Raw genomic sequence first — 17,856 nt, 5'->3', positions numbered from 1 at the left:
GATTTGGAAAATCCAAAAATTTCTTTTATTCCAAATTCCCTACTTACTAATTCACTGAGTAATGGATTATAATGGATTAAAGTAAGTCCATTGTCTGTATGTTTTTCATTATTAAAACAATATATCATTTCCATTGTCTTACACTAGAATGTGGATTCTATTTCCAGGTTTTCTTTGTCTCAGGAATTCTTTCAGTCTTGTTGGTTTTACTTTAGATAAGTTTTCCTTAAACTTACGTGTATTTACCTAAAGAATATTTTTCTAGCTAGAATATCAGAGGGCTTGTTGAGTTTAATTTTTATTGGTTTTCTGTATTTGTATTTCTATAAATATCATTCTTTTAAATTTCCAGGACATTCTTGTAGTTGTTTCACTATCTGTGCCCATAGATATTCACAAAGTAGTTAGATTATGAGTCACTTTACATAATTATCCTAATGTAATACTGCCAACAAACTATAAAAATTGAATTTTAAAAGTGATTTATTTATTTTTGTTTTATGTGTGCGTGTGTGTTTGCCTGCATGTTCATATGTTCATTGTATGCATGACCGGTGCCTGCAGAGTATAGGAGAGAGAATACTGAATCCCTTGAGCTAGACTTTGACAGCTATGTGCTGCCCTGTGTGTGCTGGGAAACAATTCTGGGTCCTCTGTAAGAGTAGCAAGTACTATGAATTTCTGAGCCAGCTCCTTAAACACATATGTAACAACCATTTTAATGGTACTTACAAATTAGGTTATTACAATACACACAGAGGGACCTTGGAACCCCAAATGAGATATCTCTGTTAAATCCCTCCTCTGAGTGCTCAGGGAACCCCAGCAAAGCAGAGGTAGAAGGAATATGGAAGCCAGAGGGATAAAGGACACCAGGGGAACAAGGTCCTCTAAATCCAGTGAGGAAAGCTCATACGAACTCACAGAGAATAGAGCCACAGTCACAGGGCCTGCATGGCTCTGCACCAGGACCTCTGTGTATATAGCTTTCACTTTAGTGTTTTATTGTGACTCCTGAATGTATGAATGAGTGGGTCTCTACTTCTTACGTCTTCTCTTAGGAATAACTTTGATGTGATGATTTTTGTTTTACCTCATTATGCTATGTTTTGCTATGTTTCTGTTGTTAAATAAAGAATAGAAAATAAAAATCATTAAAACCTCAAAAATAAAATAAAATAAAATTTAGCTAGTGCAGAGGGTAACAACTTACTTCTACACAGAACTGATAATTAGTGGAGATGATTTAAAATGAAGGACATGACTCAATGTCATTTTTATTCATCTTACCCTAGTTATTAATGATTTCGTCTAATGTCCAATAATTCAGTTAATATTTTTCCTTCATTAACTTACTTGGTTTAATAATTTGCATAATTTTGGATTATCATTTAATAGCAGGTAGATAGCTTATTTTGATGTGTGGAATGACATCTATTTACATATTTAAGGACATTAATTTTCCCCATTTATTATGTTTTCTGTAATTCAACCTGCACTAGGTCATTGCTTTCCTTTTTGCTGACATTGGTTATGAAATATAAAAGGGTATCCTGATATATAATTTTAAAGAAAGCCTCATTTCTCCCTAAATAGTCTTTGCCATTTGTCCTAAAAATAATTTTAACCCTACAGTATTATATTTTGGTTTCTTATGTGTACTCAAAGGCAAGGTAAGCCTGGTGAGACGATTTAGTGTGAATAATCCTATAAGAAGGATTACCTGCTCATGAGAAAGGAGATTACAAGGTTGAGAGGCCAAAGTAGAACGCTCTGTCATTAATAGTCTGTAGAACTCAATTCCGTGACAAGTTAGTACTCCTCACTGCTGTCACCTCCTGCGCCTCATGGATCCTTTCATCGTTTGACATAAAGCTATGATGATGGATAGCCATGGTGACAAATATTGTACACCCTAATTCTGAATGTAAGGTGATTTCCAGAAACAAAGTACAATGCAAAAGACAAAATACAAGGCTTTTCCAAGCTGAAAAAGGTGTAGTAGAAAAAAAAAATAATAAAACAGCAACAATGAGAAACATCTAAGTGACCAAATACACAAAAGCAGAGGATAGGAACCTGATCTGATGACATTACTATGGTTGCTATAAGTATAAGCTCATTAGAGTAAGGCCAATTTAAGCACAAGATAAACAAATTCGGCTCATATGTAAGCTCTGATGCCTCCGGAGTGTCATATATCTACTTATTTTTAATTTCCTCTACACACCATGACACTGCAGCAAACAGACCTCTCAGTACATAACTCATTATTTTAATCCACAAAGTGCTCTCCTAATATTAACTAAAATTTCAAGGTTATTTGTATCAAAGCCAGTATTGAACAATCTCTGGGGAAAATTAAATTATGTAGATTTATTTTAACTTTATAACATCACTGTCTTATACATATTTTTCAAGAGGTAGGTGTGTGTAAGAGAGTGGGGGAGAGGGAGACAGAGAGAGAGAGAGAGAGAGAGAGAGAGAGAGAAAGAGAGAGAGAGAGAGAGAATGCCATAGTACATTTGAGGAGGTCAGAAGAGAACTTGGGTGAGTCTTTTTTCTCTTTCCACTTTCTGTGTTACAGAGATTGAATTGTGGTCTTTAGACTTGAATGCACACACTTCTACCCACCGAGTTTCTCACCAGCCAATTTGTACCATTGTTCTTAAAGAATAATATTTATTTTTGTTTCTGTGGAAAACTTAGACTAAACAAAAGAGAGGTTTGTGTGGGAAAGGCAACATCTGTGCAAAGAGCAAGATATTGTAGAGCATCTAATCTGTCTATCTGGTGCTGTTTTCAGGAATGCAAAATCATCATCTTGTAATCAGAATGGTGTTTGATAAATCATTGCAGTGGATTATGTGATTGTTTTATCATTTCAGAGGGCATGGAGCTTTTTATGAAAAGTATAGCAATAATAACAGACAAGACTGTGTGCAGAGCCTTCATTCTAGAAAAATTTCAGTGTCTTCTTTGAGAGAAGATCTTATTTTGAATGCAAAATTACTTTTGCCCTCAAATTATAGAGTAAATAACAAAATAACAAAATCCAGAAAAAGATATAATATTTATATAAATTACCTGTTTTGGACATAAAACTTCTTTCTTTCCCTCTCTTCCTCTTTCAGTTTTCTTTTCCCTCCCTCCCTCCCTCCTCCATATCTCTCCATATTTCCCTCTATTCCTTCCTTCTACTCATTTTTCCTTCTTCCTTTTTTCATGTCTTTCTTCCTTCCCCTCCCCCTTTCTTACAGCATATGTTAACTCTGGTTTATACCATCTATTACCTCTAACACATGAAAGACACTTTACATTGTAATATTGCTTTTAGTAGGAAAGTTAGGAAGATTTGATCATTATTTGGATAACACATAGAATTACAAAAGATGATGCTCCAACATCTGTTATCATCTCTAATGAAATGAGTAACGCATTGTCAGAAAGATACTGTAAACTACCTGTAAATTTCCAATAACCACAGGGAAGGTATCTCAAACTCCCCATTTGGTGGATCATAAAATACTCATGACAATGTTTTCTAGGACAGATGACCACGGGAACATGTTTTTGGGGGCTTTTCCTATGTTCTTGGAATGTAACAATGGAGTAGCCCTGATGTACATGCTTCTGGTGCCTGGAGGGAAACAAGTAAAATCCAAGTTCCCCAACGTAACTGTAGGATGTAAGAAAAAAATTATCTCTTTAGTGGAAGGTTAAAATATAAAAATTTGGCCCACATGTCAAGAAATGGGAACATATGAGCATTCCCACTGGAATATAAAATGGTGCAGTTCTGAGGGAAGACAGTGTTGGCACTCCACATAAAGTTGTGTTTAAAATTACCATGTAACCCAGTGATGCTACTTCTTGGTATACACCCCACATCATTGAAAATTTAGAGTTGGATAGACACATGGTCATAATAGGAAGGCTCATTAGAATGAAAAATGAAAAACCATCAGCAGGGAGTATGATATGCATATGTAGTGGACTACTATTTAGGTTTTTAAAAGAATAAAAATTTATGCATTCTAGAACACACATAAAGTTGGAAACATTATGCAAGTAAAATGTGCCTGATACAAATGTGAATTATGTCGTTGTATATTTAGTAGAAAGTACTAGATGCTGGGGGAAGGATAGAGACAGTCATTGCTTAATGAATATCTAATTCCTGTTAGACATGATCCAAATCTGGATATGGACTTGACATAACCTGTTCCAAAATGTTAGTTTGTTTCATGTCATGAAATTCTTTTGCTGTTGGATAGATAAAAACATAAATTTATGTTATTTTAATCATATACATACATATGATTATATATGCACCAATTTTTATTCAAAGCAAGTAATATAATCGTTCCTTAAGTTAATTTAGTTGCAAGGATTAGCAACATTAATGACACCATAAATTTATATATTTGTGTGAAATAAAGTCTAGGGCATGGATTCAGAGAATGAACCTTATCTAGGGCACAGAGATGACTTTTCCTTAATTATAAGGTCATTGGAAGTGTCAATGATTGCATCTCTTATATTGTGGTATAAAAACAAAATAGTCCAATTGATATCAAGTTCTTGAAATAGTGCCTGGAGCAAGTATGGACTCAGACTGTTAACATTTGACATGATTTCAATATCATCATCAGCAGCAGCAACAATAATATCATCATCATCTTCATCATCATCATCATGTGGATCTTCTATGGGACTTTGTCCCCAAATCGTTGCTCTCAAAACCAACTCTCATCCAACTCTCAGTTTCTTTTTTTTATTTGAGTGTGATTTCCTCTCTTGGAAACTTTGAATCTGTGCATATTTTATTGATCTTCCTTTTGTATCCGGGACTCACCAGCCCTGCGTGCACCCAATTTCTTCTTCATAATGACATTGGCCTGTTATATTCCCTTTGTGACCTTAGTTCCATCAGCCCATCTAGTTCAGATTTTACTGGATGACTTCTGTAAGCATGTATTTTTAGTACCTTAAGAGAGCTTCAGGAGCAGAGGGTAAGAACAGTCATACTGAAGAGGGGGTAGAAAGATTGTAAGAGCCAGAGGATCAGGGACTTTGCTTTAAGATCTGTCTCCTAGTAACATCAAAAGCTACAAGCATAATGACTCTCAAATACGAATGTCCAAATAGGAGCTAAACAAAGAAAACACTAACATACATGCCAAAATGGATAGGAAAAAGTTCATGAGGCATCAATCCGATGTAACGATAGACAACTGAGGAAAGCTGAGAGTAGGTGAGGTGGTCTTCTCAAGGAACAAACACACCAGTTTGCAATAAGCATACGTATGAGTAACACTATACAGATTGTATAGTTAGGAATACTATGTATGTATGTGTGTGTGTATGTGAATGTATGTATGTGTGTATGTGTGCTAGTATGTATGTGTGCATGTGTGTATTTATGTGTGTATACACATGTATGTATATATGTGTATACAATAAAAATTAGTAAAAACCAAAAAAAGGAGATCATGAATTTGAAAGAGATTGGGGAAGGGTATTTGGGAGGGCTTGGAGGGAGGAAAAGGGTGGGAAAGGTAATTATATTATAATCTCAAAAATAAATTTTAGAAAGTCTCATCGATGCAAGAGTTAATAAAAAGGAGGCTCTTGGGGATAAGGAGGTCCCAAGGGAAGGAAAGGAAGTGGATAATTAGGAGCTTGGGAAGACAACAACAAGAATAGTTAAGCCGTGGGATAACTGCTGTTTGCTTTATAGGGAATGGATTATTTTAAAGCACAAAGGAGGATACTTATTTGCTTGGGTGTAAGGGATGGGAGAGACCTCATGGTGTGTAGTGACCTTTCCTTGAATTTTTGTAAGTGAAGTTTGTTTCATCTAGTGAACAAGAGAAGGGCAAGAAATGAGACCTAGGTGTTAATCAGCAAAAGCAAAGTGCTATTTGTGTTCTTTGATCATGACAATTAGCTGAAAAGTATACTGGGCTGCATACTATAATGGATTGGATTATTAGACAGAAGGACACACAGATAATACTAGTCCATGGAGGCCTACAGTGAAATGGAATTGAGATTGTGCGTTTAGTCAGCTATGATTCTACCAGAAGGTACCAGTAGGTGAGAGGCATGATCCTCTCTGAATTTAAGAAAGAAATACATTTACAGAAAAGAAAGTGATTTGGAGAAAATAGCAGGTAGAAGTAGGGAACTTTTATCAGGATATGAAAACAGTCTAGTGAAAATATAATAAGTGCCTGAGTTTTAAGACACCCTTAAATGCTAACTGATCGACCAGGTAATTGCCAGGTCCAGGGTGATTCTAATATACACTCAGCTCAGCTATGACATAAAGAAAACGTTTCAGAAAGCAAGAAAATTCATTTGAAAAATCTTAGCTAGATGTGAGGAACCCTGGAGGATGGTCATCTTTTCTGTCCAGTGTGTACAGCTAAAATGCCAGAGATGTGACTCAGGAGAAATATTTTTTTCCGTCTCCAAGAGGGTTAGTACATCTTCCAAATTGTGTCTGCTTTTAGATTTAAGCTGAATATCAGCAGAGTCAAGCAGGATAAAGCTTTCTCATAGAGTACTGTGTTGAATCAGATAATTTGGATCAGTAGTTGAACTGAAAATGTTCTCGCAAAATATCACCTGTCATATATTCACGGCTCCACATCCCCACGGCAGCTTCCGCACCAGTACCTTATGCATATGCCTGGCTGGTAAGCCATAATTTCAGCACAACCATGTGTGTGCACAGCTGTCCAATTGCGAGAACAAGGAAACACCAGAGACTGGAGCTTTTTCAGTGGTACACAAAGGTACATTGCAAGTTAATAGGTTAATAAAACTCTAAAACTGAAGTCAAGGGGGCACCTCACCAGAGTTATATCCAAAGTTACAGCACATTTTCTTAAAATTTAATGTGCTCCTCTTTCACTCGCAAAGAAATAAAAGAATCTCACCATAATGTTTTTAAACAAGTGAGTCCAGATTTCTACCTATAATATGCCATTGAAGAAAATCCATTTTAGCAAGGTGTAGGCGTTAGCTTACTGAATGGAAAGGGCGTTTTTTCAAGTGCCGTCATTATAGTTGGTGAACCCAAATATCTCACAGTGTTTTTTGTCTGTTTAGAAAAGCTGTCCTCCAACTCACTATGCAGCCGAGGAAGCCCATGGGATTTTGATCCCTTTACCTGCACCTAGTGTGTCACCATGCCTGGTGTATGTATGCTGGCAATAAAAAACAAAACAAAACAAAAAAAAACAGGTCTTTGTGCATGCCTGTGGCATTGCTGATGCTGTGATAAAAATGCTCAGACAAAAAGCAACTTACCAGCTAAAGGAGTTTATTTTACTTTCAATTCCAGGTTATAGTTCATCATAGCAGAATACATTGGCTGTAAGAAAATTGTCACATCATTCCACAGCCAAGAACAGAGAAAGAACAGATGCATAAGAATCAACTTTATGCTCAGCCAGCTTTCTGTACTCTGATACAGTCCAGAATCCTTGCCCAAGGATTGGTGTGGTCCTCCTATATCAATTAACTTAATTATGGTACTCTCCTAGAGAAAGTCCATAGACCATTGCAATGGAGACTAACCCTCATTGAGCCTCTCTTGCTTGGTGATTATAAGTATGTCAAGTTGACCATTAAACTAAGCATCACATCTGGCAAGTATTGTACAAAGAAAACTCTTCAATGTCTCCTCTGTCCCCCTTTTTCCTCATTATGCCCACCTCTCTTTTATCACTGAACATTTGAGAGTATCTTTATCATGGGGCCCTTAAACACTTTGGCCTTCTACCTCTTTTCTAAGGGAGATTTCTTCAACCATGTCACCTTCTCTACTTCCCCTTGGTCTTACCCCCACACTTATACTTCCCAGGCGTCTTTTCTTTCCTTAGGCATTATGGTTTTTGTCTTTACTTCCAACTCTGTTCCTGTGTTGTGTCTGCTGACATTCTCTGATTGATGGGTTTAGGATCTATCTTGCTGTTACTGTTTTTGAAAACAGAAAAGTAGCCACTTATCATATTAATTGATACCTATTTTTCATATTTCATGTTTTGGGGGTACCTTTCTTCATGAAGCAGAGTACCCTTTCCATGCAGAGACACTTTTGGGATTGCTCCTACATTATCCCACTTACCAACAGTCTTTGGTACTGATACTTTTTTGAAGTGTTGTATGCTATTTAAAGTCACATTCTATCATCTTTCTAGCACTACAGGCCAGCTTTAGGAAGTTATTTGCTATAACAAGTTTCAAGAGTAATTAGTGTTGAAGAGTGAGAAGCCTAACATCACCTACACCGAGGATCTCATGGGCAAAGTGATAATTCTCAAACAAATGCAAAACATCCAATTGATGCAACAACAACACAGCCATCTGTTGTATTTTTTTAAGCAAATGGTTGAAATAATACTTGATATCAACATGGTTTTCACTAGTGAAAGGATGTGACTCTTTTTCTAAGCTGAAATGAACAATCTAGGCTGTAACTTCAAGTTTATTTCCTATGAAAAGAAACAAGATAGAAAATGAAAATGGCATGAGTGAGAGGTGGAAGTAGGATTTGATTGATTGACAAGTTGCTGGTAGGGACATATAGCTGGGCATGCTCTGTCAGGATGGGGGATGTAGAGTTTGCATCCTGACTAACAATACTCAGCTAAAGAACTGGTATGAAACGTTCCTTTTCCCCAGTATCCTCACCTATAAAGTGATATGACTAGGGTTCCAGCATTGTAGCTGTGGAGATGACTAAATGGTGTCTGAGAACTGCCGAGTGCTGGCTCTTGAAGGAAGAGATTTTTCATGTGTTCTAGAAGCAGCCAAAAAAATGATAGTGATGCCTCTAGAAGACAGATGGGTAAGGATGACAAAAAAGAATGCCATTATGTTATCTGTAAGTCTGAAGACTGGGTTTCCTGGAACCAGGGAGGGAGATTCTTAAATTGCTGCTGATGATAAAGGTTTGTGTAATTCTATTTCCATGCTGCCTCAACACTAAGACACATAAGGCCAGAGGGAAAGCTTGTTTTGTGGACTTCTGATGAGTAGTATCAGAATTACCTGAGAATTCCTTAGATATTCAAGTTTGGAGGTCTCATCATTGATTAACTGAGACAGAAGCCAGAGGAGTGTGGCTTTGGAATTTTCTGATATGGATACAGGCTAAAGTCAGAAGCATTCTCTGTTGGGCCACCTTTGCCAGAATTTGAGCTGATTTCCTGGAGAGATCATGGCTGTGCTAGGACAGAAATAGGGATAACACCTTTTCCATTGTGATGTATCTGGTATGGAATCTTATAAGATTGTGGCTACACAGCCACAATTTGTCTAAATATATGAACAATTTAAGAGAAAATAACACTTCAAAATGAATTCTAATTGCAAATCTTTGAATCGCATTTTGTATTTTTTATGGAAAAAGGGTGACTTTAATGTCAAATTCTGTAATAGGACAGCCGACAGCTAAATCTGCTCTTCAACTTGAACCTCTAAAACCATGACTTGTGTTTAATATCTCATATGTTTTCTATTCAAGGTTCCATCACAATTCTTCCAAATTATTGTGCAAAAACTATATTAATCATCTTTCTTTCAAGGATAGCGTCATTTATTCTGACCATACAACTAGTGTTTATTCACCATAGAAACTCTTGAATATTCACTAACATATGAGAGGGGGTAAAAAAAACTTCACCCTCCATTACATAGATACAACAATCAACCTGTTTCACTTATTGACGTATTTCTAGCATATTCCCATGAAGTATGTTTCATTATGATATATTATTATCTATTTTACATATAAATATAGTATATATATGGATGTCTTTACATACTGTTTTCCATAGACTTACTAATGGTCTGGTGTTTCTCACAGGAATCTTTGGCACACCCTATATTCCTTTAGTTAGTTTAAAGTCCTAAGAAGCTGTTTTCAGTATCTCCACCATCATAGTTGAGGCTCTTCCTTGCTCCTATAACTGTCTGTTTGTTGAGATCTTAAGTTGCCTATAACACAGCACTACACAGATTGCTCAAATACCACTTGCCTTTCTGATATAGTTCCGTAGTAGAAGGCAGGAACTCCTGCCCCACCTTTTACCTATCCACACTCTGGGTAAACTGTTTTACTGTATTCACAGAATTTCCATGTACATTGTTTTAATCATCTAACTTCTCTTTCTTTCATATCCCCACTATTGACTATACTATTTAAATGTGTGCTTCAGTGCAAGGACCTCCTCAATTTTAACAAACCCCCATTACCACCACCCTATTCCTTGCCCTTGCTTCCTTCCTAGTTTTAGGTACTGTTTTACAGACTTTCTGTTTTACTTATACAGACTTGCCAATTGTCTGCTTTCCCTGGATGGTATATCATCTCCATAGAAATTATGACATTCACTTATATCATCTTCTATGTGCTATTCTAAGACCTACATATCTTTACTTGATTTGTAAACATATATATGTGAGACAGGAAATGAATGGATATATAAATGGATGTGTACAATGAGTTATTTACTCTCAAATAAGTCAAACCTCTGATTTTAATATTTCTTCATGCAGGGGATGGTTAGTGAATAAGTGCCTAGTTAAAAATGTCACACTACAGGGCTGGAGAAATCACTGAGTCATGAAAAGGTCACTTACAGCAGCCTGTGCATCTAGTTCCAGGCCACATTTTACCCTCTCTGGCCCCTGTGAATGCTAGCACACAGTGGCATGCATATACATTCACATAAATAAAGTAAATCACAAAAATAAATAAATAAATGCCACACTTCCCAAAACTTTCCTTGGCACCTATATTAAAGATAATCCCTCTCTTTATGAAAGCATCATCATCTCTATGTTTTTTCTACTGGCATTAACATACTAAATCATGTGACAATTTATATGTGATCTTTCACATTGAGTTATATCTAACCTCCTTAAATGCAGCCATCCATTATATTTCGGTATCCTGTCATCCTTTGGCAATGACATACAATAAATAGTTTTTAAGATAAATTATTGCCCAAATTGATGTGGTCAAAACAAAGGAGATTACACATATAGGCATGTTTCATTTGTTTGTTTGGTAAGGATGTTCAAGTTTAATTATACAAAGAAGAAGTAAAAAGACTACCTCATGTCCTGTACATTCATTCTTGTTTTGAAAAGGAAGTGACTATGTAAGCATTATCAATATCTTTACAGATCATAAATGCTGCAATTGCTTTGGCATCAAGACCGAAGAGTCAAGTGGTCAAAAACACCATGGAAATGTATAAGCGCACATGGGAACATTATATACATGTTCTCACCGAAGCAGTGGATGACATCACCAGCATTGATGACTTTCTGGCTGTATCTGGTAAGTTTAGTGCTCATACACATAGTACTATCAATATTCTTTTTTTATAATTTCCGATGTGTGTTCATGTTTACCTGCACATGCCATGGTACATATGTAGAAAACAGACGACAACTTTTCCTTTTCTTGTTGTACCATATGGGTTTTAAGAATCAAACTCAAATCTTCAGGGTTGGTGGAATGTGACTTCATACACAATGTACCATACCATCAGGTACTTTATGAAGTAGGTTGACTATGACTATATATAATCAATATATAAAATAGAAGGATACTTTATTCTTGAATGTCTGGAGGTGGGGTATGGCTAAGGAACAAAACAAGGCTATCCACTATCTCCATATCTCTTCAATATTGTACTTGAAGTTCTAGCTACAGCAATAAGACAACAAAAGGAGATCAAAGGGATACAAATAGGAAAAGAAGTCAAGCTTTCACTATTTGCTGATTATATGATAGTTTACATAAGTGACCCAAAAAATTCCACAAGGGAACCCCTAGAGCTGATAAACACCTTCAGCAAAGTGGCAGGATACAAGGTTAACTCAAAAAAATCAGTGGCCCTATTATATACAGATGATGAAGTGGCTGAGAAAGAAATCAAAGAAACATCACCCTTTACAATAGCCATAAACAGCATCAAATATCTGGGGATAATGTTAACCACGGAAGGGAAAGACCTGTATATCAAGAACTTTGAGTATTTAAAGAAAGAAATAAAAGAGGATACTAGAAAATGGAAAGATCTCCCATGCTCTTGGATTAGTAGGATCAACATAATAAAAATGGCAATCTTGTCAAAAGCAGTCTACAGATTCAATGCAATCCCTATCAAAATTCCGGCACAATTCTTCACAGACCTGGAAAGAACAATAATCAACATATATGGGAAAACAAAAGGCCCAGGATAGCCAAAACAACCCTATACAATAAAGAAACTTCAGGAGGCATCACCATAAATGACTTCAAGCTCTATTATAGAGCTATAGTCCTGAAAACAGCTTGGTGTTGGCACAAAAATAGGCAGGTAGACCAATGGAAACAAATTGAAATCCCTGATTTTAACCCACACACCTATTAATACTTGATTTTTGACAAAGAATCTAAAACTATACAATGGGGAAAAAAAGCATCTTCAACTAATGGTGCTGGCATAACTGTGTATTGGCATGCAGAAGACTACAGATAGATCCATGTGTATCGCCTTGTACAAAACTTAAGTCCAAATGGATCAAAGATCTCAACATAAATCCAACCACACTGAAACTCTTAGAAGAGAAAGTGGGAGATACTCTTCAAAGAGTTGGTACAAGAGACCACTTCCTGAACATAACACCAGTGGCAGAGACACTGAGATCGACAATTAACAAATGGGACCTCCTGAAACTATAAAGCTTCTGTAAGGCAAAGGACACAGTCAACAAGACAAAAGGCAGTCCACAGAATGGGAAAATATATTCACTAACCCCACATATGACAGAGGGCTGATCTCCAAAATTTAAAAGAACTCAAGAAGCAAGTCTCCAAAATACCAAAGGATCCAATTAAAAGGTGGGGTACAGAACTAAATAGAGAATTCTCAGTAGAGAAGGCTAAAATGGCCAAGAGACACTTAACAAAGTGCTCAACATCCATAGCCATGGGGGAAATGCAAATCAAAACAATTTGAGATACCATCTTAACTCCTGTCAGAATGGATAAAATCAAAAACACGGAAGACAATTTATACTGGAGAGGATGTGGAGAGAGGGGAACACTCTTCCACTGCTGGTGGGAGTGCCAACTCGTACAGTATGGAGATTCCTCAGGAAAATGGGAATCAATCTACCACAAGACCCAGAAATTTCACACTTAAGCATATATCCAAAAGAGGCAAATTCATACAACAAGGGCATCTGCTGCACTATGTTCATAGCAGCATTATTTGTAATAGCCAGAACCTAGAAGCAACCTAGATGCTCCTCAACTGAAGAGTGGATACAGAAAATGTGGTACACAATGGAGTACAACTCAGCAGAAAAAGCAATGGAATCTTGAAATTCACAGGTAAATGGATGGCACTAGAAGAAGCCATCCAGAGTGAGGTAACCCAGTCACAAAAAGACAAACATGGTATGTGCTCATTCATATATGGATTTCAGGCATGGATCGGGATAGTGCCAGTCTGCACTTCCATTGACAGAGAGTCTTGGTACCCAAGAGAAGAGGAATGAGGCAAGATCCTCTGAACAGATGGGGAACACGGTGACAGGTGGTAGAGAGTGGGAGCTGGGAAGAAGAGAGGGGGAGAAGAGAAAACGAGAGTAGGTCATGGGGGAACAGGAAGTTTGAATAGAATAGGGGGAAGAGGGAGTCATAGGTTAGAAGACAGATCAGGCACCATTGTGACCTCTAGTGATCTAAAGGGATGACACCAATTGGCAAGCTAAACAATAGTGGAGAGACCACCTCGAGTGCCCATTCCTGATAATGAACTTGATGCCTATAACCATCCTGGAGCCTTCATCCAGTGACTGATGGAAGCAGAGGCAAACATCCACAGTTAAACACTGAACTGAACCCAAGGAACCCAGTGACAGAGAGAGAGGAGCTGTGAGAAAATTGGCAAAGAATGGGCTGGCAAAACCAGCAGAGACAGCTGATCTGAACAGGGGAGAGTTCTTGGACCCCAGACCAACAGCTGGGAGGCCAGCATGGAACTGATCCAGACCCCCCGAATGTGAGTCAGTGAGGAGGCCTGGGCAACCCTATGGGGCCCTGAGCAGTGGATCAGTGTTTATCCCTGGAATACAAACAGACATCGTGAGTCCATAAAACAAATAGGGATGCTCTCTCAGTCTGGACTCTTAGGGGAGTGCCTGGACCCTACCCTGAGTGAAATGACAGACTCTAAATATCCCCTATGTGGAAGGAAATGGCTATAGCGTTGGAGGCTGGCGGGATGGTGGAGGGGTGCTCGATGAGGGGAGAGAGAGGGAACTGGGATTGACATGTAAAACAAGCTATTTAAAATGAAAATAATAATAAGAATAATAATAAGAAAAAGTTTCATTTTCTACAGGGAGATAGCCAGTTGTCCTCACACCTTTTGTTGAAGATGCTGTGTTTTTCTGATGTATTATCACTGTCATTTCTTTGTAAAACTGTAAGGTAGCTGTAGATCAGCCTCAATTCCATTCTACTGATCAATGTGTCTGTTTTTAATGCCAAAACTAGGATTAATTTATTACAATGACTCTGTAATATGACTTGAAATTAAGAATGATTAAAAAAAAAGTGGATTAAGATTTTACTGTGTAGCCTGGCGGTGGTGGTGCACGCCTTTAATTCCAGCACTTGGGAGGCAGAAGCAGGCGCATCTCTGTGAGTTCGAGGCTGTGCTGGACCAACAGCCTCCAAAACAATGCAGAGACCCCCTGTTTTGTAAAACCAAAAAAAAAAAAGATTTTACTGTGTTTGAGAACATTTTCTATGGAATGGAAGAGAAAAGGAAAATCATAATTTACTGTATAGTTCTTCTTCCAAATGTGTTATAATCATTGTAACAAAAGCCTATACAAGTAACACTGTTACAGTGTCAGGCAATTGGGAAAAATGTTTAAAAGTAAGCTGTTTATTGAATTGTTTAAATGAACCTTGAAAAACTGGGAAAACATACAAATTAAGAGAATCTGTGAAAGGACTTATTTGGTTTGATGGACACAATTTAATGATTTGAGAGATTCATGAGATCTCTCTGTGCATTTAGAACCTTGAACTTAAAAAAAATGTTTTACCTTTTAGGTTATAATCATAGTTTTTTTCCTTCATTTCTCTCCTTGTAAATCCTCCCAAATATCACTCATTGCTCTTTTTCAAACCAAAGGCCTCTTTTTGCATTAAGTTTTCATGTGTGTGTGTGTGTGTGTGTGTGTGTGTGTGTGTGTGTGTGTGTGTGTGTGTGTGTGAGTATTAAGTACATAAATACAACATGCTTAATCTATATAATGTTATTTGTATGCATATTTCAGGGCTTTGGTATTGGATAACCTATTGGTATTCTCTTCCCTGGGGAAGACTATTTCTCCCACTCACAGCATTCCTATATTTCCTATAGTTCTTTGTATAAGACTGAAGCTCCATGGGGTTTCCTACATTCACTTTGGCATGTGTATTGTTATTGTCTATGTTCAGCTCATATTTAGGCAGTCATATTCTTGATACTTTATGGTTATATACTTGATGTTATGTGGTAACACAGCTTCAATTAGCTTAGGGATTATCTGGATTAGTTAAATGGAAATTGTGGAAGATCCTCCTCCAAGATTTGTGATTTCACTTGTGCTGTGTAGTTGACTAGTTTCTTAGTATCAGGCACAAGTTCCCTCTTGTTCAGTGTTTAGTCCAGTTAGAGAGCTGTTGGATCCATCCATCCTTATGGGTACAATGTCATGCTTGTGTTTCATAATCATCATACGTAGGTGAGACTGTTGGTTCCCCCCACCACCACCAATTTTTAAGCCATAAAAGCCTAAAGTAACTCATTAACATCCTAAAAGGCCATGATGTCCAGCCTAGACTACTATACCTATCAAAACTATGCACTATAGTTGAAAACCTTCATCCAAAAATCCAAACTTGAATAAAGTACAGAAAATAATGTATCAGTCTGAAGAGAGTAATGAACATAGCCATGAGATCCTTGTAGATTATCTCAACTTTACAAAGCCAAGTCCAAAGGTCAAAGAAATTACCATAGAAAATGATGACGTCCTGTTAAACATGATTCTCAGAAGTGAAAGTGGAAACCCCCCAATATAACACCTGGTACCAAACATGTAAGATTGATGGTATCCCTTAATTTTTTCTACTACTATGTCCAAAAAGTTAAAGAATACAACTAGCACATAAAAGTACAGTAATCAAAAGGTAAGGGTCACCTTGCTGAAGGAATCCTAAACCAGACTGAATAAACCAGGTCTCCGGTCCCCATATACTCAAAACAGAAACACTCCTTAATAAGAGTCCAGAAATAATGTACAACAAGATTCTTCTATGCCACTTACTAAAATCAAGGAACAGCCTTGTCATTATTAGTTTTGACCTTCCTGATCTCCAAGCTAATGTTTTCATATGATCATATATCTTTGTTCAATCTTTGCAGAATCTGTTCAGAAACTTCATGCACAGATTTATATAAATCATTGTAAAAGGCAGAGAAGAAACCATGTATTCAAAAATGATGGACTAGGCTCCCCCAAAGTCACCCATTATCCCTTTATTAGTAATTGTGTTTGAATTACTGCCTGTACTTACAGGACTGAAAAGCACCTCAGCATGTGAACTGGAATATTTCGCACATAATTCCATGTACTAACAGCCAAGTTCACTCAGGATGCTCTCACTGGAATGAAGAACACAGATATAACAAGACTGTAGTTAGGGTATTATGCATCTATCTGTAGACAGCCACAATTGGAAGTCCTTTTTTACCTTTGTCAAAATCAATTTGATGAACATTTTGCCTGTCACTTTAAGGTGGAGTGGGAGCAATCATCAACAGTCTTAAGAGCACTAAGGGTTTGATTTTAGGCTTGTGTATCAACATGACAGATCATTCCCCTATTCTTCAGATGCACTGGCTTTGTACCTACAAAATCTAAGCGTGATGAATTATACTTCTTTGTAAGACATTCCTTTGATGTTGTCTCATCAACTATGCATTCATTATTAATAAGGAATAATAATTGCTTGTTGCACATCATATAGTATTTTAGTATTATGTAGTATTATATAGTACATACAGTATTATGATGTGCAGCAACCAGTTATATTAACAAAGGCTTCCACCAAACCAAATGAAAATCAGACTTATACTTTCATTTGTATTTAGTGATGTTGGAGGTTCTCTCAACTTCAAGGGCATGTATTTTTATTATGAAGTGCATACAACTTAATTGATATAACTTACATGATATATTTGTTATATAGGGAATCCTGAAAGACATTTTAGAGATTAGATACATTATTAGAAGGCAAATCTCGCCTTGCCACATAAAATTGCTCAGCTCGGTGAGGTTCAGGATATTTTCCTAGGTTTTTACCTACAACTGAAGATGAGTGGCAGCAAGGCAGTCTTTTCGTGCTTTTTTTTTTTCAAAAGTCCTTTCAGGAGTTAGAAGGTGATATCCCTCTTATTTATCATGAGACCACATATGCAAGATCTGAAAAACACAAGATCATGTGTCTGAGTTCACAAGATCACCTTTACCATAAATTTAAGGACTTTTGAGCATTAAAAAGTAAATTATAATTATTTATTTTGTATCTATTTATACACTTATGTGGATACCAGAATGAAACCCACCAACCATTTGGGGCATGGACTGAGTTCAGAAAGTCAGGCTTGGCATCAGGTACCTTTACCTACTAAACTCTCTTGCCAGCCCATTTCCTGGAGAACTTTAACCAGTTAAACCCCTGCTTACACACTGACCACACATCTATAT

The 17,856-nt window shown here is 37.0% G+C and overlaps 1 protein-coding gene across 16 annotated transcripts in view; it reads left to right on the top strand.

Moving 5' to 3' along the window:
* Ctnna3 (catenin alpha 3) overlaps positions 1–17,856 on the top strand; it is a 1,429,068-nt gene that overhangs the window by 983,214 nt on the left and 427,998 nt on the right. For 15 of the 16 annotated variants that reach the window (XR_005871457.1, XM_040732537.1, XM_040732539.1 and 12 more), the window contains one exon: positions 11,212–11,368. The exons of the other annotated variant lie outside the window; for it this stretch is intronic. Coding sequence is in view for 14 of the 15 variants with exons in the window: in XM_040732537.1 (XP_040588471.1) it covers positions 11,212–11,368 (157 nt within the window). In the remaining variant the exon portion in view is untranslated. The remainder of the gene's footprint in view (positions 1–11,211; positions 11,369–17,856) is intronic. 16 annotated transcript variants of the gene reach the window in all.

The sequence above is a fragment of the Mesocricetus auratus genome, unplaced genomic scaffold (assembly GCF_017639785.1).
Source record: "Mesocricetus auratus isolate SY011 unplaced genomic scaffold, BCM_Maur_2.0 Super-Scaffold_100027, whole genome shotgun sequence".
Classification (NCBI taxonomy): domain Eukaryota; kingdom Metazoa; phylum Chordata; class Mammalia; order Rodentia; family Cricetidae; genus Mesocricetus; species Mesocricetus auratus.
Note: the sequence above shows the minus strand (reverse complement) of the source record. Positions and strands in the feature narration are given on the sequence as shown.